This window comes from Sycon ciliatum, chromosome 13 (assembly GCF_964019385.1).
Source record: "Sycon ciliatum chromosome 13, ocSycCili1.1, whole genome shotgun sequence".
NCBI lineage: Eukaryota > Metazoa > Porifera > Calcarea > Leucosolenida > Sycettidae > Sycon > Sycon ciliatum.
This window is the reverse complement of record NC_088655.1, coordinates 8,355,573-8,377,247: the sequence shown is the minus strand read 5'-3', so window position 1 is coordinate 8,377,247 and position 21,675 is coordinate 8,355,573. Positions and strand designations below refer to the sequence as shown.

The 21,675-nt window shown below is 47.0% G+C and overlaps 1 protein-coding gene across 1 annotated transcript in view; it reads left to right on the top strand.

The window, feature by feature from the left end:
- Positions 1-21,354, top strand: part of LOC135829449 (uncharacterized) — a 66,992-nt gene extending 45,638 nt beyond the window's left edge. Inside the window, exons 10-16 of the mRNA XM_065341853.1 lie at positions 6,285-6,345; positions 10,063-10,139; positions 17,280-17,363; positions 18,068-18,125; positions 18,510-18,589; positions 18,926-19,169; positions 20,165-21,354. Of these exons, the coding sequence (XP_065197925.1) occupies positions 6,285-6,345; positions 10,063-10,139; positions 17,280-17,363; positions 18,068-18,125; positions 18,510-18,589; positions 18,926-19,169; positions 20,165-20,180 (620 nt within the window). The 3' untranslated portion in view covers positions 20,181-21,354. The remainder of the gene's footprint in view (positions 1-6,284; positions 6,346-10,062; positions 10,140-17,279; positions 17,364-18,067; positions 18,126-18,509; positions 18,590-18,925; positions 19,170-20,164) is intronic.
- Positions 21,355-21,675: the final 321 nt, after the last annotated feature.

The following is a 21,675-nucleotide window of genomic DNA, read 5'->3' as shown; positions in this document are numbered from 1 at the left end:
TATCCGAGCAATTAGCTGCTTCCTGCGCCCGCAGCGAGACCACAGGCCCATTTCCGTCACCTCCGTTTCAGTTCATGCGCCGCTCTGGTATTGGTGCCATCCCCAAAAAGAACGGCAAGCCGCGAATGATCCACCATCTGTCTAGTCCGGAAGGCACCGGCGCAAACGACAGCATTCCTGCCGAGCCGCTCTCTCTGCAATACGCGAGCATTGACAACGCGATCAACATCATCATGTCATGCCCACAGCTTGTGTATTTGTCCAAGCTCGATGTACGCAGTGCATTTCGGCAGATCCCAGTCCGCCGTCAGGACTTCGCTGGGAAGGCTCCTACTACTACGAGCGCTTTCTGCCTTTCGGCCTCCGCTCCAGCCCAGCCGTCTTTGACTCAGTAGCCACAGCAGTCAACTGGATCATGCAGCACGAGTTTGCTATAGATCACCGGCTTCACTACCTCGATGACTTTCTCGATATCTCCACTGGTTTGGCTGCAGCCAACCAGCAACTCACCATCCCCCTCCGGGCGTTCACGTATCTCGGCACTCCTCTTTGCTCCATCCCAGCTCGAAGGGCCATCACCATCATTGACCTTCCTTGGTATTGTCCTAGACTGCGAGCGCCACGAAGCTCGGCTACCAGAGGACAAGCTGTCCGAGATCCGTGCGCCACTCATGGCTACTATCAGCGAGCGCAGCATCGGCCAGCGTCAACTCGAGTCCCTCCTGGGGAAGCTCACTTTTGCTGCCCGAGTCATCGTTCCTGGACACACATTCATGCGTGAACTATGATCAGCGTGCCCTGAACTGTATCTGTGTATGCGAGTGCGGTGCATAAAGCCCACCTTGAGAATGGGTTTGCCGGCCCCTTAGTAGATGCGTGGCTTCTGAAGAGGGTGTTGAAGGGCATCCAGCGATGCCATGGTACGGCTGCACTCACCCCTCGCCTTCCTATAACTATGCCAATCCTACGACACCTGACGGATGCACGCCGGAAAAGTAGTATCCTGAATGGCCATGAAAAGCTGCTCTACCAAGCCGCCATGCTGCTTCTTTGGATTTCTTCGGTGCGCTGAATTCACTAATGGCATCACACGGGGCTGTACTAGCTCCCCTGGTGATGGACGCCTGCAACTCTTCCTGCTTTCATCCAAGATGGACCCATTCGGTAAAGGCGTAACTAGTGACATTGGCCCGTCTGTACCGCCGTACTGCCCGGTCCGTGCCATTGTTAGCTACCCATTTGTCACTCGTCGCGAGGGACCGGAGCAACTCTTGTTCGCACTCTCGAACAGACAGCAGCTGACCAGGCAGTCATTCACAGTAACAGTATGGTCTCTTGTCGCTGCGGCCGGTGTACCATCCCAGTCGAACTACTCTGGGCATTCGGTCCACATTGGTGCAGCCACCACCGCTGCTATGGCTAGTGCCCCCCGACTCCTTCTTCCGAGTGGCAGGTCAGTGGAAAGAGCGATGCGTGTCTATGCTACATCCAGACTACAACAAGCGCATAGCGCCAGCTATCGTCCCGGCTTGCTGCCGTGCCATGGATGCCATGATCCCCAACTCGGGTGAGTAACGAGCTACTGAACTCTAGCTGCGCAATGCTTGCCTGTGCTGACATTAATTGACCCTTGCTATGCGTCAATAGTGCTTAGCTAACGGAGTGCTGGTTTCATGGGTCCACTCTCACAACTGGTGTTATCTAGCTATTTGCTGCGGCTCTGCCTTGCGCTATATTACATCCATTTAGCATTGCAGCTCTACGTTGAGCTAACAGCAGCTCTACTTTGAGCTAACAGCAGCTCTACTTTGAGCTAACAGCAGCTCTACTTTGAGCTAACCGCAGCTCTACTTTGAGCTAACAGCAGCTCTACTTTGAGCTAACAGCAGCTCTACTTTGAGCTAACCGCAGCTCTACTTTGAGCTAACAGCAGCTCTACTTTGAGCTAACAGCAGCTCTACCTTGAGCTAACAGCAGCTCTACTTTGAGCTAACAGCAGCTCTACTTTGAGCTAACAGCAGCTCTACTTTGAGCTAATCGCAGCTCTACTTTGAGCTAACAGCAGCTCTACTTTGAGCTAACCGCAGCTCTACTTTGAGCTAACCGCAGCTCTACTTTGAGCTAACAGCAGCTCTACTTTGAGCTAACAGCAGCTCTGCTCTGAGCTAACAGCAGCTCTGCTCTGAGCTAACACCAGCTCTACTTTGAGCTTCAAACCAGTTGTTTCGAAACCAGCACTCCTCAATCCAAAGATGCCTCTTTGTTGACTTGTTTGTGTGAGGGATGGGGCTAATGGTGTACTAGCTGTGCTAGTACTTGTTAGCAACAATCCGAACTAGCGCACACACTGCACTGCATTGCTGTGTACTGCATTCAAGACTGACGTCATGCGCTTTGTTTTGCTGCGTAATCACAAATGGCACCAGCCCATTTTTTGCGGAAAAGAAAAACAAATCTTGCTTGCCCTGTTGTGCTCTTCCAGACAACGGATCGTGCTTCAGCAGTGTTTCTTTTCCCACCATCCCTCCCTATCCAACTTATTCACACCATCATAATATTATCGTACCCACTAACCGGGTCCACTCTCACAACTGGTGTTATCTAGCTATTTGCTGCGGCTCTGCCTTGCGCTATATTACATCCATTTAGCATTGCAGCTCTACGTTGAGCTAACAGCAGCTCTACTTTGAGCTAACAGCAGCTCTACTTTGAGCTAACAGCAGCTCTACTTTGAGCTAACCGCAGCTCTACTTTGAGCTAACAGCAGCTCTACTTTGAGCTAACAGCAGCTCTACTTTGAGCTAACCGCAGCTCTACTTTGAGCTAACAGCAGCTCTACTTTGAGCTAACAGCAGCTCTACCTTGAGCTAACAGCAGCTCTACTTGGAGCTAACAGCAGCTCTACTTTGAGCTAACAGCAGCTCTACTTTGAGCTAATCGCAGCTCTACTTTGAGCTAACAGCAGCTCTACTTTGAGCTAACCGCAGCTCTACTTTGAGCTAACCGCAGCTCTACTTTGAGCTAACAGCAGCTCTACTTTGAGCTAACAGCAGCTCTGCTCTGAGCTAACAGCAGCTCTGCTCTGAGCTAACACCAGCTCTACTTTGAGCTTCAAACCAGTTGTTTCGAAACCAGCACTCCTCAATCCAAAGATGCCTCTTTGTTGACTTGTTTGTGTGAGGGATGGGGCTAATGTCTATTAACCGACTCCCGAAAATGATGCCTACAGATTGGTCAAATCTTCTCATCGAAACGGACGATGATTGGCTCACGTAAATCACAAGCTTGCTCTCCAAGGTGATTGGCTCGAGCGTGTTCTCCAAGGTGATTGGCTCGAGCGTGCTCTCCAAGGTGATTGGCTCGAGTGTGTTCTCCAAGGTGATTGGCTCGAGCATGTTCTCCAAGGTGATTGGCTCGAGCGTGTTCTCCAAGGTCGTCGCGTCCCGCGCCACAGGCACCAGTACGTGTCCACGATCTGTCCTAACAAACTTGAACAAGATTCTGTCAAGAACACAGTCATCGCTCTCCGATTCATTCAAGACAATGCCAGTCGGTAGTAAAGTAACAACGACTTACGTTAGTTCTGCGTACATGTACATGTATGACCAACGTGACTCGTTTGTTGAGCTGTAGGGATGATAGGGTGAATATGGAGAGGCATAAGTCTATTAATAATAAATATTACATATAGACAGGCATACAGACAATAGTAATATACATACAGACAATAGTAACTGTTTCTGATGATCGCTTAGTGCGTGAAACTCAGAGTGAAAATACTATCTTTGTCCTTTTATTGTCTGAACCCGCTCTGCCTCTCGGTATTGAGCACTGTCTTGGACAGCCTGGAACATCTCTGTTTTACAGACAGACCTATTCATAAAATGGAACAGCACACTAATCAAAGGACAGTTGACCGCAGATAGATGTGAACCGGATGACGAGAGAAGTCTAGAAATACTGACTGAGAACAGAATTGTTTAAATAGAAAGAAGACAGTATGCACGAGGATTGCAAGGATAGGTCACAATGCAGAACAGCGCTGCTTCTTGAAGCTTGTGGGACGGTCAGATTAATTTTCATGGACCGCGCCAGGCGGAAAAAATCCTCGCACCGAAGCGCAGTGAGGGTAAAAACCAGGCGCATGTCCCCAATGGTGATTGTATGGCATCATGTAAGCAGGCAAATCACATCATAGGAAAAGTTTGAAAAGCAATATTTATGTGCATAGAAATGAAGGCTGGAAGGGCAAGGACACTGATGAGATTCAAACCTGATTGAGGAAGCCAGGAAAAGAAACAACGATAAACAAATTCATCAGTTGCCATGGTTGCAACCGAAAAATATTGCCCGAGAAATATTTTCTTGCCTATCTCGCTGCGCTTGCCTGTCAAGAAATTATTTTTTTAAACGTCCGGGCTTCGAAAGTGCTTGGCTTATGTTGAGTGGATGAGTCTATATTGCGTGACTTATCACAAGTATGTGGATTAACAGTCTGTGACTAATCATGAGTAGACAGATAACCAATCTCATTGCACACCTATCCCATAATTATGTGTATGCCTGGTGATGTAAAACAAACTGTATCATTTTGTCTTGAAATATGCTGGAGAAAAGAAAAGCATTGCAAGCACCGTGAATGCAAATACCACGCCAGGTACCTAGGTGTAGAAATCTCGTTATTTTCAGGTACCTAGGTGTAGAAATCTCGTTATTGGCAGGTATCTAGGTGTAGAAGTGTTGAAACAATCTCGTTTTTGTCAGGTACCTAGGTGTAGAAGTATTGAAGCAATCTCGTTAATGTCAGATGTGAAAACTGTGGCTTCATTCATAGCAAAGTCAACCAGAGTGTTCTGGCAGCATGCATTATGAGGCGAATGCACAACTTAAAAACTGGATGTTGATAAGGACGCGTTCAGCCGATAAAACAAGTCAAGAATAGTATAAGTAAGGCGGATGTTACGAAACAAAAAAAGAGAATAATATGATGAATCAAAATGCAAAAATTCCTAATCATTTTTCGTGACACACTCATCAGGGAAAGCTATTATCTCCTCGTCGCTTGTTTAAAGTTGAATGTGCTCAATACACCATGTGTGCTCCCTGTATGCTAGTGTTAGTTTACTTGTGTGCAAATGTCTACTTCACACTATCTTGCAACACAACTTGCGTCTCTAGATCGGAAAAGAGGTTTTTTTCTATTCTTGTATTGTATTATATTGATTTATTTGAATTGGGTATCTCAACAGTACAATAAGTACAACTTGCGAACATACACGCTTATGTCGTTACACGCAGTACTGAGAAAAATGCATTTTAAAGTTGTGTGTTTTCCGCATAAAGTGATGTACATGTATAACTCACTTTTTGAAACATCTATAACTCTGTGAAACATGACAATTTTAGACCTAGGTGTTTTTACAGTGATCTCCTGGGATACAGCAATGCCAGGGTATAGGTCACTCAAAATGCTCAAAAATGACATACGCCACCTTTTTGAATTTAGAGGCTCATTTGATCTATGAGCTTGCTCAGGTCTCAAAGAGAACTTCAGTTTGCAGGAGATTCTGTACGAAAAAAAAGGGTAATTGTCTCTGTGGATAGTGAATACATGACAATTTGGGAATGTGTGTTATGCTTACCTTTTATGAAATCAATTTACAATTTATACCCACCTGGCAATATGGCGGTAAACACACGCTTGCCCACACAAGCTCTCTAGGCTGTAAGGTTCTGGCACAGAGCTCTCCTTCTCACCACCACCACCATCAGTTCGCGCCTGGCGCCTGGTCGATGCATGGCTGGCGGTATCCGGCATAGCAGGCTGGTACATCAAGTAGCGCATAGCACAAAGATGATGACACAGCAACGACATAGCTCGATTGCGACGTACGTTTCTTCCCCGCTGGACTCATCGGTGTATGTCGTTGCTGTGTCATCATCTATGTGACATGCGCTACTTGATGTACCAGCCTGCTATGCCGGATACCGCCAGCCATGCATCGACCAGGCACCAGGCGCGAACTGATGGTGGTGGTGGTGAGAAGGAGAGCTCTCTGCCAGAACTTTGCAGAATAGAGAGCCAGTGTTGGCAGGCGTGTGTTTACCCCCATATTGCCAGGTGTGTCTTTACCACCATATTTATCAACCATAAGTACAGCTGCAGTGGTGTCTTCAACTTCATTCTCCAAATTTATACCCATTCCTATAATCAATTTTTTCTGCACAGAGACATGGATAGTTTTTATATGCTGTTTTCTGTTCTTTCCTGTTGAATGTATCAGGCCATGCTGAGCGTCATGCTGCTCATGGATTCTGTGGTATTGTCCTACCCACTTCACCACTGTAAGTTCTACTCATGCATTGCTCTACAATGAAGTATAGAACAGTTGAATAAGTCCTAGGTAAAGTTCAGTGAAATGTGCTGCACCATTTCCAGCATAATGAGTCAGCCTGGCCCGGTGAGTGAGTTCTCAGACCATGATTGTGCAATGACAGGTATATGTAACATGATCAAGTCTTGACTTGAAGAGAATTGCTTCAGCTGTGCTGTACACCACAGTGAGTTGGGAACACGAGGTGTGGAAAACAGGGCAACATTGATGCAGAAAATGGGTTTTCACCTTTGCCCATATACTGTAATTGGTGGATCTGAATTTTCCTCTCCATCCGTAAAAAAGCGGCATCTGACGCTTTTGCATGTGGTCTTTTCATGTTGTCTTTTCATGTGGTGTTTTCATGTTGTCTCTTCATGTGGCGGCGGTGTCATCCCTAGAAGGCAGAAAGGTCTTATTGAGCTGTGTAGTTCCCAGATCCTTTTAAAAACTCATTTCCCTATTTGAAGTACATAATCAGAAGAAAGAAAAGATCGCAGTTGCGCAACAAAACTGGCTATACAATTGTGTTGAGAAACACAGTTTAGGAAGTTTTGCTTGTACAATGCCACCACCATGCCTGAGATACCAGGGTGGCAGATGCAGCACGTGACAGTGAGGATGACGTAGTAAGTATCACAAGCAATGCCCGACAAGGTGCAAACCTTGTTAGCTGCATCTATGTTACCCTCACTACGAATACAGTGTAGTGAGTACACAGTTGACAGTGGTTGTCAGAGCAGTTATAACTGCATGTAAAGTGGTTCACGCTTGCATCACAGTATTTGTTAACACAGTACACCCTCACTGGTGTCAGCACTGGTCTTGAACTTAGAACCTTGCGATTCGCAGGCAAGCCCACAACCACTCGGCCAAAGTACTGGTCAGTAGGCAGTGGCAATTATTTCCCTACACTGCTCGCTTAACGACAATTTTTGCAAATTATCACTTCAGCATATTGTGGTGAGTGCATGAACGGGTGTACAGCCTAAAGCCTGGTGTGTGGTATAGTGTGTGAAGAGAACTGCGGGCAGAAATGTAGGCAGAAGTGTAGGCAGTAGTGTAGGCAGTAGTGTAGGCAGTAGTGCAGGCAGTAGTGTAGGCAGTAGTGTAGGCAGTAGTGTAGGCAGAAGTGCAGGCAGAAGTGTAGGCAGTAGTGTAGGCAGAAGTGTAGGCAGTAGTGTAGGCAGTAGTGTAGGCAGTAGTGTAGGCAGTAGTGTAGGCAGTAGTGCAGGCAGTAGTGTAGGCAGTAGTGTAGGCAGTAGTGTAGGCAGTAGTGTAGGCAGTAGTGTAGGCAGTAGTGTAGGCAGTAGTGTAGGCAGTAGTGCAGGCAGTAGTATAAGCAGTAGTGTAGGCAGTAGTGTAGGCAGTAGTGTAGGCAGTAGTGTAGGCAGTAGTGTAGGCAGTAATGTAGGCAGTAGTGTAGGCAGTAGTGTAGGCAGTAGTGTAGGCAGTAGTGTAGGCAGTAGTGTAGGCAGTAGTGTAGGCAGTAATGTAGGCAGTAGTGTAGGCAGTAGTGTAGGCAGTAGTGTGGGCAGTAGTGTAGGCAGTAGTGTAGGCAGTAGTGTAGGCAGTAGTGTAGGCAGTAGTGTAGGCAGTAGTGTAGGCAGTAGTGTAGGCAGTAGTGTAGGCAGTAGTGCAGGCAGTAGTGTAGGCAGTAGTGTAGGCAGTAGTGTAGGCAGTAGTGTAGGCAGTAGTGTAGGCAGTAGTGTAGGCAGTAGTGTAGGCAGTAGTGCAGGCAGTAGTATAAGCAGTAGTGTAGGCAGTAGTGTAGGCAGTAGTGTAGGCAGTAGTGTAGGCAGTAGTGTAGGCAGTAATGTAGGCAGTAGTGTAGGCAGTAGTGTAGGCAGTAGTGTAGGCAGTAGTGTAGGCAGTAGTGTAGGCAGTAGTGTAGGCAGTAGTGTAGGCAGTAGTGTAGGCAGTAGTGTAGGCAGTAGTGCAGGCAGTAGTGTAGGCAGTAGTGTAGGCAGTAGTGCAGGCAGTAGTGTAGGCAGTAGTGTAGGCAGTAGTGCAGGCAGTAGTGTAGGCAGTAGGGTAGGCAGTAGTGTAGGCAGTAGTGTAGGCAGTAGTGTAGGCAGTAGTGTAGGCAGTAGTGTAGGCAGAAGTGTAGGCAGTAGTGTAGGCAGTAGTGTAGGCAGTAGTGTAGGCAGTAGTGTAGGCAGAAGTGTAGGCAGTAGTGTAGGCAGTAGTGTAGGCAGTAGTGTAGGCAGTAATGTAGGCAGTAGTGTAGGCAGTAGTGTAGGCAGTAGTGTAGGCAGTAGTGTAGGCAGTAGTGTAGGCAGTAGTGTAGGCAGTAATGTAGGCAGTAGTGTAGGCAGTAGTTCAGGCAGTAGTGTAGGCAGTAGTGTAGGCAGTAGTGTAGGCAGTAGTGTAGGCAGTAGTGTAGGCAGTAGTGTAGGCAGTAGTGTAGGCAGTAGTGTGGGCAGTAGTGTAGGCAGTAGTGTAGGCAGTAGTGTAGGCAGTAGTGTAGGCAGTAGTGTAGGCAGTAGTGTAGGCAGTAGTGTAGGCAGTAGTGTAGGCAGTAGTGCAGGCAGAAGTGTAGGCAGTAGTGTAGGCAGGACTGAGGAGGGCGGGCTGGACTGATCAGCGTGGGAGGGAGTGTGGGAAGGAGTTGCGGCAGGAGTGTGGGCAGGAGTGTGATCAAGAATGCGAGCAGAGAAGTGAGGGGAGGAGCATGAGCGTGTTCAGAAATGCTGGCAGGAGTGTGGGCAGGAGTGTGATCAGGAATGCGCGCAGAGATGTGTGGGCAGGGAATGTTCGCAGGGAGTGTGAGCAGAGTGTACACTGTTCTTCTGAAAGGGGGTCTTTTGGGGAAGCTAGGCCCGCTCACACTGTGGCCAGTGACTGTGTGGGTGCACTAACCACGGATGGCATAATGTCGGCCAGTAAACACATATCCGTGAACCCGGAGCCATGGTAGAGAAGGGTGGGCAAGGGAGTGTGGGCAGGGAGTGTGGGTAGGGGAGTGAGGGCAGGGAGTGTGGGGAGGGGAATGTGGGCAGGGGAGTGTGGGCAGGGAGTGTGGGTAGAGAAGAGTGGGCAGGGGAGTGTGGGCAGGGGAGTGTGGGCAGGGCCTGTGGGTAGAGAAGAGTGGGCAGGGGAGTGTGGGCAGGGGAGTGTGGGCAGGGGAATGTGGGCAGGGGAGTGTGGGCAGGGGAGTGTGGGCAGGGGAAGTGTGGGCAGGGAGTGTGGGCAGGGAGTGTGGGCAGGGAGTGTGGGCAGGGGAGTGTGGGCAGGGGAGTGTGGGTAGAGAAGGGTGGGTGGGGGAGTGGGGGCAGGGGAGTGTGGGCAGGGGAGTGTGGGTAGAGAAGGGTGGGTGGGGGAGTGGGGGCAGGGGAGTATGGGCTGGGGAGTGTGGGCGGGGGAGTGTGGGCAGGGAGTGTGGGCAGGGAGTGTGGGCAAGGAAGTGTGGGCAGGGGCAGTGTGGGCATGGGCAATGTGGGCAGGGGCAGCATGGGCAAAGTGTGCGGACAGGAGTGTGGGCAGGAGTTTGGGCGTTGGCAAGAGTGTGAGCAGAAATGCGCGCAGGAGTGCGGCCAGTAATGTGGGCATCTGCATGCGTGTGCAAGTATTGATTGTTATGTCATCAAAATAGTCAGTATGTTGCATGTTTGCTCGTTTTGAATGTGTGTGTGAGTTTGTGTGTGTGTGTGTGTGTGTGTGTGTGTTTGTGTGTGTGTATCTTCAGCCATGCCATGTGGTCAACATACGAACGCATTGCAAACCTGTATGAGGAGGATGAAGCGGAGCTCCCGGGACAAACAGGTGCGTGATTCCTTTTAACAAAGCAATTCTCTCTTTATCCTGTTCTCATCTATCTGCACTCAACTGCCCTTCAATTTGCGGTTGAAAAATTTTATTCTCACGATGGCCTGTGGTCAATAAGAGAAAAATAATTACAGGCACGGGGATCAGATTCAGAGAGATCAAAGTTTAGCTGCTTGCTGAGGCAGTAGCGATGGTAATAGGGAGTTTATCATAGAGGCTGGGCGCAATGGAGCTATAGATGTGCTGAGCAATGTGAGCAAGTACATACGGAAGAGATGACAAGTTGTAGGATGTTTGCTTTGAAATCTCGTCTGGGGTTGATATGCCGGAGGCTGAGTGGAATGCTATTTTAAGAGATCAAGAGTGTGTGCTGTTACTATTGTTTTCTTAGTCTGTCTGTATGCTATATACATACTCAAAATACATACCTTCTTGCTCTTTATACACTGGCTTATACTTCATTCCATACTCACCCACATGCAATTGGCCAGCTACATAAGTGGTGGATATTGCTAGATATTCACCACTTATATTCACCACTTTTTGATACTTACTGTAAAGAGAGCAGTACTCGGTGCTGCGCTTGATTTCTCTTCAGTCAGCGCACCGGAGATGGCGAGTGCCGTAGAACATTTCTACACTAATTTACGCAAACAGGACTTTTCTGAGTACAAATGAAATCCGCATGTGACCAGGTGGTGACAAGTCATCAGCCAGCAAGCAAACAAAGTTTTGTACACTCGGCATGTCGATGGATTGTAGGTCGAGCGACAAGCAAGGAATTTCGTTTGTACTCGGAAATGTTCTGTTTATGGACGTTGGCGTAGAACTTTTCTATGGCACACAACAGCTCCGCAGCGCTGCCTGAAAAGATAATAAGGGAGAGCAGAATTGCTTAGATTGCTGTCTATTCACCAACTCCCGAAAATGATGCTCACAGATTGGTCAAATCTTCTCATCAAAACCGACGATGATTGGCTCACGTAAAGCACGAGCGTGCTCTCCAAGGTGATTGGCTCGAGTGTGTTCTCCAAGGTGATTGGCTCGAGCGTGTTCTCCAAGGTCGTCGCGTCCCGTGCCACATGCACCAGTACGTGTCCACAATCTGTCCTAACAAACTTGATCAAGATTCTGTCAAGAACACGTCGCTCTCCGATTCATTCAAGACGATACCAGTCGGTAGTGAAGTAACAAGGACTTACGTTAGTTCTGCGTACATGTACATGTATGACCAACATGACTCGTTTGTTGGGCTGTAGGGACGATAGGGTGAATATGGAGAGTTATAAGTCTATAAATATTACATATAGACAGACAAACAGAAAATAGTAACTGTTTCTGATGATCGCTTAGTGCGTGAAACTCAAGTTAAAACACTTTCTTTGTCCTCATATTGTCTGAACCGGCTCTGCCTCTCGGTGTTGAGCACTCTCTTGGACAGCCTGGAACATCTCTATTTTACAGACAGTCATATTCATAAATAGGAACAGCACACTAATTGAAGGACAGTTGACCGCAGATAGATGTGAACTGGATAACGAGAGAAGTCTAGAAATAGTGACTGAGAACAGAATGTTTTAAATAGAAAGAAGACGGTATGTAAGAGGATTACAAGAACGGGTCACAATGCAGACCAGCGCTGCTTCTTGAAGCACGTGGGACGGTCAGATTAATTTTCCTGGACCGCACCAGCCGGAGAAAATCCTTGCGCCAAAGCACGTAGTAGTGAGGTGGAAAACCCGGTGCATGTCCCCAATGGTGATTGTATGGCATCATGGAAGCAGGCAAAGCTCATCATAGGAAAAGTTTGAAAAAGCAAGATGTATGTGCATAGAAATGAAGGTTGGAAGGGCAAGGACACTGATGAGATTCAAACCTGATTGAGGAAGCCAGGAAAAGGAACAACGGTTAAGAACACATCAGATGCCATAGTTGCAACAGAAAAATATTGCCAGAGAAACATTTTCTTGCCTACCTCGCTGCGCTTGCCTGTCCAGAAATTTAATGTCCTGCTCTCGAAAGTGCTTAGCTTATGTTGAGTGCATGAGTCACTGGAGCGTGACTTATCACAAGTCTGTTGATTAAACGTGTGTGACTAATCATGAGTAGACTGATCACCAATCTCATTGAACACCTATCCCATATGTGTATGCCTGGTGATGTAAAACAAACTGTATCATCCTGTCCTGAAATGTGCTGGAGAAAAGAAAAGCATTGCAAGCACCGTGAATGCAAATACCACGCCAGGAGCCTAGGTGTAGAAGTATTGAAGCAATCTCGTTATTGTCAGGTACCTAGGTGTAGAAGTGTTGAAGCAATCTCGTTATTGTCAGATGTGAAAACTGTGGCTTCATTCATAGCAAAGTCAACCAGAGTGTTCTGGCAGCTTGCATTATGAGGCGAATGCACAACTTAAAAACTTGATGTCGATAAAGACGCGTTTTCACTCACAAAGCGACTGTTCAGTACATGGGGTAGTGGTCTACCAGAGCAATCGCACTCACCACCGTGGTGGTTTTCCAGAAATGAGTAGAAGCAAAAAACCACACTCGCAGCCACATAATTGATAAATAGCCGAAAAATATCTAAATCCATCAAAGAACCGCCAGCAAGCGGGGAGAAAAAGCCGTGAAATCCAGTGAACAGCATGGCCAGTGGTGAGAATGGGTGACTGGACAGCAGGGGAGCGCCTGAAAAACAATGACTCCCTACATTCCTAGCCGCGACCGCTCAACGGGGCTAGAGGAAAAACACGCCTTTCGGCCAAAAAACCTTTCTATTTCATTAGTTCCTGCCCCGCTGCCAATCGGACCCAAGAATAGATATAGCAAGAAATGGTATGTAATAACCGGTGTATGTCATAATCATAAGCCACACACATAGGTATAGATTGTCAAGAAGAACAGCGGACGACTCCCATGAAACCAGGGTGGGTGGGCGGGCAAGTTCAACTACCACGCGGAAAAACAAAGACCACGATGGCAGGAGTTGCGCAGAACAAGAGCAAATGCACGAAAATATTTGTGAGTGAAAAATACGTTTTTTGCACTCTTTCGCTACTCTCAGCCGCGAAAAAAACAAAACTTTTCACTCACAAAGCGACTGTTCAGTACATGGGGTAGTGGTCTACCAGAGCAATCACACTCACGATGTAAAGGATAGTGAGGCCGATAGGAGAGCAGCACACAAAGATTTGGACAAGGAAAACGAGCAGTGTGGCGCATGGCGCCAGTGTGCCAAAGTCTTGGGCACACCATCTGTGGCCAAATGTATAGGTACTATGAACATTATGGAGACCCGGCCAGACTTGCCCTGGGATGATCACTAGTAGGCCAGGTTGGGGCCGGCGGCAACCGGGCGAGCACACATCAGCCAGGATAACATGATCAGCAGAGCACTCCGAGCAGACAAAATCTCTGCGAAATGCCCGAAAGTTCCCCTGCTAGGTTGCGAGTGCTACATCATGGAGTAGTACTGCAGTAAATTCAATGTGAGGTCCTGTACTTCCGTGATTGGGCTGGACGTCCGTTCAGTTCCTGCAAGAGAAGGAATCCTGTATCGAATGCACATGTCCGCCCCTCGCACACTTACTGCACACACATGCACCCTTACGCACACTCACTGTACACACACACACACTCACTGTACCCACTCGTACTGCACACACACATACTGTACACACACGTACTGCCCGTGCACGTACACTCCTCCGCGTGCCCCGACAAAAACGGGGTGAAAAGCCGGTTGCGAGACATAAAAAACCCACATACCTCTATGTAACTCTCACTCTAACTCTCTTTCCGTTTCAACATGTCTGTAATCATTCATAACCACATGATCGTTCATCAAGTCATACACCATCATGTGTCATCACTGCCCATCGGGCTTCTCTCTCAACATGGCATCAACCCATACACAACCATGTGTCATCACTGCCCATCGGGCTTCTCCCTCATCATGGCATCAAGCCATACACAACCATGTGTCATCACTGCCCATCGGGCTTCTCCCTCATCATGGCATCAAGCCATACACAACCATGTGTCATCACTGCCCATCGGGCTTCTCTCTCATCATGGCATTAAGCCATACACAACCATGTGCCATCACTGCCCATCGGGCTTCTCCCTCATCATGGCATCAAGCCATACACAACCATGTGTCATCACTGCCCATCGGGCTTCTCCCTCATCATGGCACCAAGCCATACTCATCACTGCCCATCGGGCTTCTCCCTCCCCCTCATCATGGCATCTAGCCATACACAATCATGTGTCATCACCGCCCATCGGGCTTCTCCCTCATCATGGCATCAAGCCATACACAATCTTGTGTCCTCATTGCCCATTGGGCTTCTCCATGTTAATGGCATCAAGCCCTACGCAATCATGTGTCATCACTGCCCATCGGGCTTCTTACTCACTCTGTTATCACTCACATACACACTAAATAATGGCAAGCCGGGTTACCCATTTATACACCACACAAGGCCGTTCCCAATCGCTTGCATCATGTCCCGTCGTGGGTGATCCGGTGTCTGTTCCACGGCCTAGGTACTGGCTTGGTACTGAAAGGACAGCAAGAGGAAAAAATATAGAAATACTTCATTAAGATTCAACACCGAAAACATAAGGACGGCATGCACAGAGATCAAGATACGTAAAGCTTTAACCAGTTGACTTGGCCTGGCAGCTGACTGGGGTGTCTCGCACACCTTAAACAATCAAAGTGGTGGCTTAACTTTTATGAATTGGTTTGGCGTTACAACAGTGGAGTTGTGCAGTGTGCCATCATGTTACCTCACCTCGCACATTGCAGACTGCAGCGACCGAGTGAGGACTACGCGCTACCTGCCGCTTTAGTTATCGCTCCGTCTGGAACGTACACTTATATTGAGCGTGTTCGGTAACCCTAGTCTTACTCTCTGGACGAAGGAAACCTGGACAGTACTGCTTCCCACCCCTGGTCAACATCGCATGCCCCCCTGCGGTTGCTGTCCCATTATCTGTTGTGTTGTTGTCGCTTGCTGCAATAGCCCATGACTATTGTCGTACTTGTTTGCACTCATACAATCCCAGGCTGTACTTTGGAACTGTTTCCATTGCCCATGTACTCCTTATTCTTTGCTTGCTTTTATGCTGAGAGAACATATGCTGGCTCCCTGTACTGCTTAGCCGCGTACTCATTCGGTAGAAATGTGTGAATAATACTACTAATAATCTGACGTGAGTGAGGTGGATGGGCACCTCAGGAACACAAGTTTGAAGTCAGCAAGCAGTCAACTTTTGCGTGAATCTCTTCCGGAACCATGTCTGGTGGACCCCACCCGTGAAAGAACAAACAAACATTGGTCTCGTCCTGCCGGCCAATTGTCCCCGCTTGTGTGTCCGATGGCTGCGGACGTCGAAATCTGTTACACCCCGATTACACCTGGCCGGAAATCTACTAGCATTTTGCACGATGTTTGACATGGACAACATGTACTGCCATGCCATTGTTGCCCGATGTTTGTACTCAGACTGACAAACTATCTACTCTTGTTGTTCATGGTTGCCTCTACAAACACGATACAGTCATATATATCGCTCTGCACATCCATAACATTCTGATGGTCCCGTGACATTGATCATGCACCCTGTGTAGGGCCTAGGGCGGTACGGGCTGGGCGTTTGTTTGCTCCCTTGAATACGACGGCATGTACACCCCTTTCGATCGTGTCAACTACATGATTATGTACTTTGTAAATCATCGAAAAAACATCCACAATCTCAAGTACTGATACTTATCTTTTCTCTCCGGTCCATGTGCGGAAAACTGGCTGGCTGTCCCAGTGAACTCCGGTTGGTGTTGTCAACAGACAGCTACGACCTTGCTGCCCTTCGCCACGATATCAGACAACTACTTCAGTATGACTCCGGTGTCACCTCTGCCAGGAGCTTTGCCACCATTTGGGACACGATGTTGTGATCGACAGCGCTCATCACCGACTCCGTAGACTCTCGATCTCATCACTGCGCCCACGGAAAACTCTCAAGGACTCGCTGAAGCCTTTGAGGAGTATGGTTGCGGTACAGGTAGGTGTCGACTCGACATGTCGGAACGGCGTGACCAATTGTTTTGTCAGCTAAATTTTACTTCCAAAATCTTTGCTGGTCGTCCAAAACGTAGATCTACTGATTTGTGTAGCTGTCAAAGGTGACTCTGCTCCACCTGGTACCCGGGAACTATTACTTGCTGGTGTGTTTCGGATTACGCTCAGCTCGTTTTAGCTGTTTCCGCCTTTCGCAGATCGATCTGCCTCTCCCAAAAACGTGAGGTTACTGGTGCATCGGCTTGCAGGCCCAATCAGGCGATGTGGACCTTTTGTAGGCTGGACCGATTCATTATAGACGGTGCACGGCACTGTCGTTTCTTTCTCCTGGACTATTACACTGTAGATCTACTATGAAAAAATAATAAGTTGAGTTGTGGTGTTGTGTGGCTGCGAGTGGAAACTAAAAACTGGAGCACTTGAAAACTTCAACTACCACGAGGAAAAACAAAGACCACGATGGCAGGTTCAACGGAGTTGCGCAGAACAAGAGCAAATGCACGAAAATATTTGTGAGTGAAAAATACGTTTTCTGCACTCTTTCGCTACTCTCAGCCGTGAAAAAACAAAACTTTAACCGATACAACAAGTCAAGAATAGTATAAGTGAGGCAGAGGTTACGAAACAAAAAAAAAAGAATAATAATTATAATGAATCTAAATGCAAAATTTCCTAATCATTTCTCATGGCACACTCATCAGGGAAAGCTATTATCTCCTCGTCGCTTATTTAAAGTTGAATGTGCTCAATACACCATGTGTGCTCCTTGTATGCTACTGCTAGTTTACTTGTGTGCAAATGTCTACTTCACACTATCTTGCAACACAATTTGATCTATGGGCTTGCTCAGGTCTCAAAGAGAACTTCTATTTGCATCGGATTCTATACGAAAAAAGAATAATTTTCTCTGTGCATAAAGAACACATGACTGGTTGGGTATGTGTGTTATGCTAACCTTTAGGATTTTATACCCATTCCTATAATCGAATATTTCTGCACAGAGACATGGCTAGTTTTTAATTTCACTTATTCTACTGTTCAATCAGACTGGGCAGAGAGCGTTCCTTCGAGCAGCCAGACACACTCTGATCAAGCCAGTCAGTCCACTGCTGCTCGCCAAGATGATGCTGGTAAAGTTGAATGTTCTCAATACACTATGTGTGCTCCCTGTATGCTAGTGTTAGTTTACTTGTGTGCAAATGTCTACTTCACACTATCTTGCAACACAACTTGAGCCTCTAGATCGGAAAAGAGGGTTTTTCTATTTTTGTATTGTATTGTATTGATTTATTTGAATTGGGTATCTCAACACTACAATAAGTACAACTTGCGAACATCCACGCTCATGTCGTTTCACGCAGTACTGAGAAAAATGCATTTTAAAGTTGTGTGCGTTTCCGCATAAAGTGATGTACATGTATAACTCACTTTTTGAAACATCTATAACTCTGTGAAACATAACAATTTTAGACCTAGGTGTTTTTACAAAGTGATCTGCTGGGATACAGCAATGCCAGGGTATAGATCACTCAAAATGCTCAAGAATGACATAAGCCGCTTTTTTGCATCTAGAGGCTCATTTGATCTACTTCGAAGAAGTATGAGCTTCTCAGGTCTCAAAGAGAACTTCAGTTTGCAGGAGATTCTGTACGAAAAAAAAGAGTCATTGTCTCTGTGGATAGTGAATACATGACTGGTTGGGAATGTGTGTTATGCTTAACTTTTATGAAATGAGTTCATAATTTATACCCATTCCTATAATCAAATTTGTCTGCACAGAGACATTGATAGTTTTTATATTCTGTTTTCTGTTCTTTCCTGTTGAATGTATCAGGCCACGAGCATCACGCTGCTGATGGAAGTTGTTGTACTTTCCTATCCACTTCACCACTGTAAGTTCTACTCATGCATTGCTCTACAATGAAGTATAGAACAGTTGAATCAGTCCTTGGTAAAGTTCAGTGAAATGTACTGCACCATTTCGAACATAATGAGTCAGGCCGGCCCAGTGAGTGAGTTCTCTGACCATGATTGTGCAATGACAGGTATATGTATCATGATGAAGTCCAGACTTGAAGAGGATTGCTTCAACTGTGCTGTACACCACAGTGAGTTGGGAACACGAGTTGTGGAAAACAGGGCAACACTGACGCAGAAAATGGGTTTTCACCTTTGCCCATAAACTGTAATTGGTGAATCTGAGTTTTCCTCTCCATCCGTAAAGAAGCGGCATCTGACGCCTTTTCATGTTGTCTTTTCATGTTGTCATCTTTCAGACTGAAAGTTTTGTCAGAAATTTCTGACTTTCGAAGGTTCAGCCGAAGCATGGAACGGTGCATCAGCCGCCTTAAGCGTGGTAAGTATGTTGCTGCCTATCTATGTAGAATCGAAGACAAAACACGCACCATATTTTCCGGAGTATAATCCGCATCCAGATATTTGTGTCACTAAATACATTACATTGTTTGTTGTTATTTTTGTTGTTCCTACTTGCTAAGTTCCTATCACCTCTTTACTGTACCAAATAAAGACTTGGAACCGGACTATATACATTATAACGTAACTTGTAGTCCCTGTGCTTAGACTTGCTGTGGTGTGAGGCCATGAATTGGGAACGTGAATAGGCTACCGACATGTCTCTGAGAAATGCTGTATTTCTTTCTCTTCCCTCCTTGTTCTCCTGTGTGTCCAGAGGACTTTGCCCAAGCCGTTGCAATACTGATTGACCCAGAATACAGCAACGATTTCAAAGACGACATGCAAGACTTTATCGTGAGAAACGACCTTGGCACCACTAACATACCGGATAATATGCAAGGTGTTATCAGGTGGGCCGTGGACCAAGCTGCAACGCGTGAAATCACCCTGGCCGAGTTGAAGAAGATTGCGCTAGACCTGAATCCCGAAAAGAAGAAAAGGATTGAGACAACATTCCAGTGAGTTAACCAAGAATGACTCATATCATTGTTATACGGTATTTTGGTGACATGGTCCGGGTCGGGGCCAGGGAGAAGGGATAGGGTGATGGGGGGGGGGGGGGGTGTCACCGGTGGTCAAGTTTGTTTGAGAAAGTGATGAACGGTCTGTGCTGGGATCCTGCCTGCACCTTAGCTTGTCGTCTCAGCATTGAACCGCCTTTTTGTTATAGCCAGGTCAAAATAGTAGAGAGGAGGAGGGGGAGGGGGGAGGGGGGGGGGGGGCAGGGAAAACAGTTACCCCGTAACCGATTTTCCCATTTTCCAAATAACTGTCTTGCAACGCGAAATGTAACGTACGAATCGAACGCTTGACTTCACCCCAGACAGATGTGCCTTTATGAACCCTGTACAAATGTAGTACTGACAATCGGCTGCATTTTCATTGAATGGCATGAAGAAACACAAAAATCGGATAATGAGGACGGGCAGCACTTTTTCACTGAAGCGTGAGCAAACAGAGTAGGCGGGGAGGGGGGGGGGGGGCTGTGTCCCCCTACCCCTCCCCCCTTTCACTACAACCCTGCGCTTCCGTAGGACCCCAACACCCATGATCAGCGGTCAGCAGGGGGGAGGATAGATGAGAGCCACCAGAGGTCAAAGCCAAAATCCCATTTGCCACAACCATGTTTTCTCAAGCCAGACCACAAGTTTCCAATTCACAGTGAGTCGCACCACGGCTGGGAAAAACTCTTCTGCTTCCAAGGATTACTTGAACTGGCAAAATTATAGATTTCGAATAGAGGGCGGGAACCTAATTTGGAGATGAAACCGTTTTCCCTTCTAAAATCCCCCCCCCTCCCCCTCTGTCTCTGCCTGTCTTTTTATTGCAGAATACCATATCTGTGGGCCGGCTGGTGTGTCTGCGTGTCAATCTCTTACCCTTTCTGCTCTCTCCCCCCCCCCTCTCTCTCTCTCTTTCTCTCTCTCTCTCTTGTTATTTGTCCTTGGTACAGTGTTGAAACATGGTGAGGCGTCATCTTGAAGCTGCCCTGCCCAGCGGTGGCCTCTATTTGTTCCTGGCTTGACTGTCAACTGTCTACATTCTACTGGTAGTGAGTCGCTCGACAGCAGAACACCTCAAGCATCTGAAGACCATCTTCCATCACTTGGCAGAGTATGGTCTGGTGGTCATTGCAAGCAAGTGTGTCTTCATGCAGCCCTCCGTGACATTCCTGGGTCACAATGTCAAAGCCACTGCCGGCGGTGGCATTGAGACACTGGCAGAGAAGGTCAAGGCCATGGTGGACTACCCTGCTCCAGACACTCACTCTGCTCTCTACCTCGCTTTCTGGGTTTAGTCAATCTCTACCGACGCTTCATCCCGGATTGTGCATGCATTCTTGAGCCGCTCTCGGATTTGTTAGCAGGCCCTCAATCTCCCACAAACCTTTGTCGCGAACGTAGCAATAAAATACATAAAAATAAATTCGGAATAACTCATTTCTATTTTGAATTACATGACGATGATTAACATTAGTGTTTTCGTATATACCATGACAATGATTGTGCTCTCTTACTCTCTCTCTTACATTGTGGCTGATTCCACGCTTGGGTTAGCAGAATTCTGGTTCCCTATCTTCATTTCTAAGGATTGACTCCATTCCACTTCAAAGTAGCTTCGGAGGTAGTCTTCGTTTCTCTAGTCTTTGCATTTCGTTCTCAAACAAATTCTTCGTTATGTTTTCGTGCCGTGAGTAGTCTCGGGCTCTTGATTTGTTTTGCTCGCGCGTGACTTTCCTTTCTGTTTTTTTGTTTGTTTGTTATGCATGACCCTGATGACGCATTGGTATGATGTGTATGTGGACGTGATCACTTGCCTACGTGACTACGTGTTCACTAACTACAGCCAATACTAGGCTAGTGCACTTTAGCTGTAAGCTAGTGCACTTTAGCTGTAGGCTAGTGCACTTTAGCGATTCGCTCTCCTTACTGCTACTTCTTCTGCATTTCTATTTTGTCACTTCACTAGTTCCTTTTTCCACCATTCCACGTCAATGAAAGTTGTGGTCGCCATTTTAAGGCATGATCTTTGTGCACAGATGCCTGTAGATGCAGCTGCCCTGTTTCCGTTCCATTTGGATCTTTATTGAGAAAGAAACTTTCCTAATCATAAAATAATGAAGAAACGTTGTTTGTAAATTTGTTCCTTGGCTCACCGTCTGAGTTCTTAAAGCTATTATTCATTTTCTGCTGCCCCCTGTTATTTCTTTTATTAGTATTATTACTTTCTTTGCACTCGCTTTCTTGTTATTGGGCAACTTGCCCGTTAGAATCTGCTGCGTAAAATAAACAACAACAACAACAAATTAATAGATAGGTTCCGGGTATGATTTTCCGTGCCAAACTCCGTATGGACGCTACGGATATTTTCCAGGCGTACTTCAGACGATCGGCACGGAGAATCCATGTGGACTGGCTTTCATACGAACCATGGTACCATGTATCGTATGGAGATTTTGCGTCA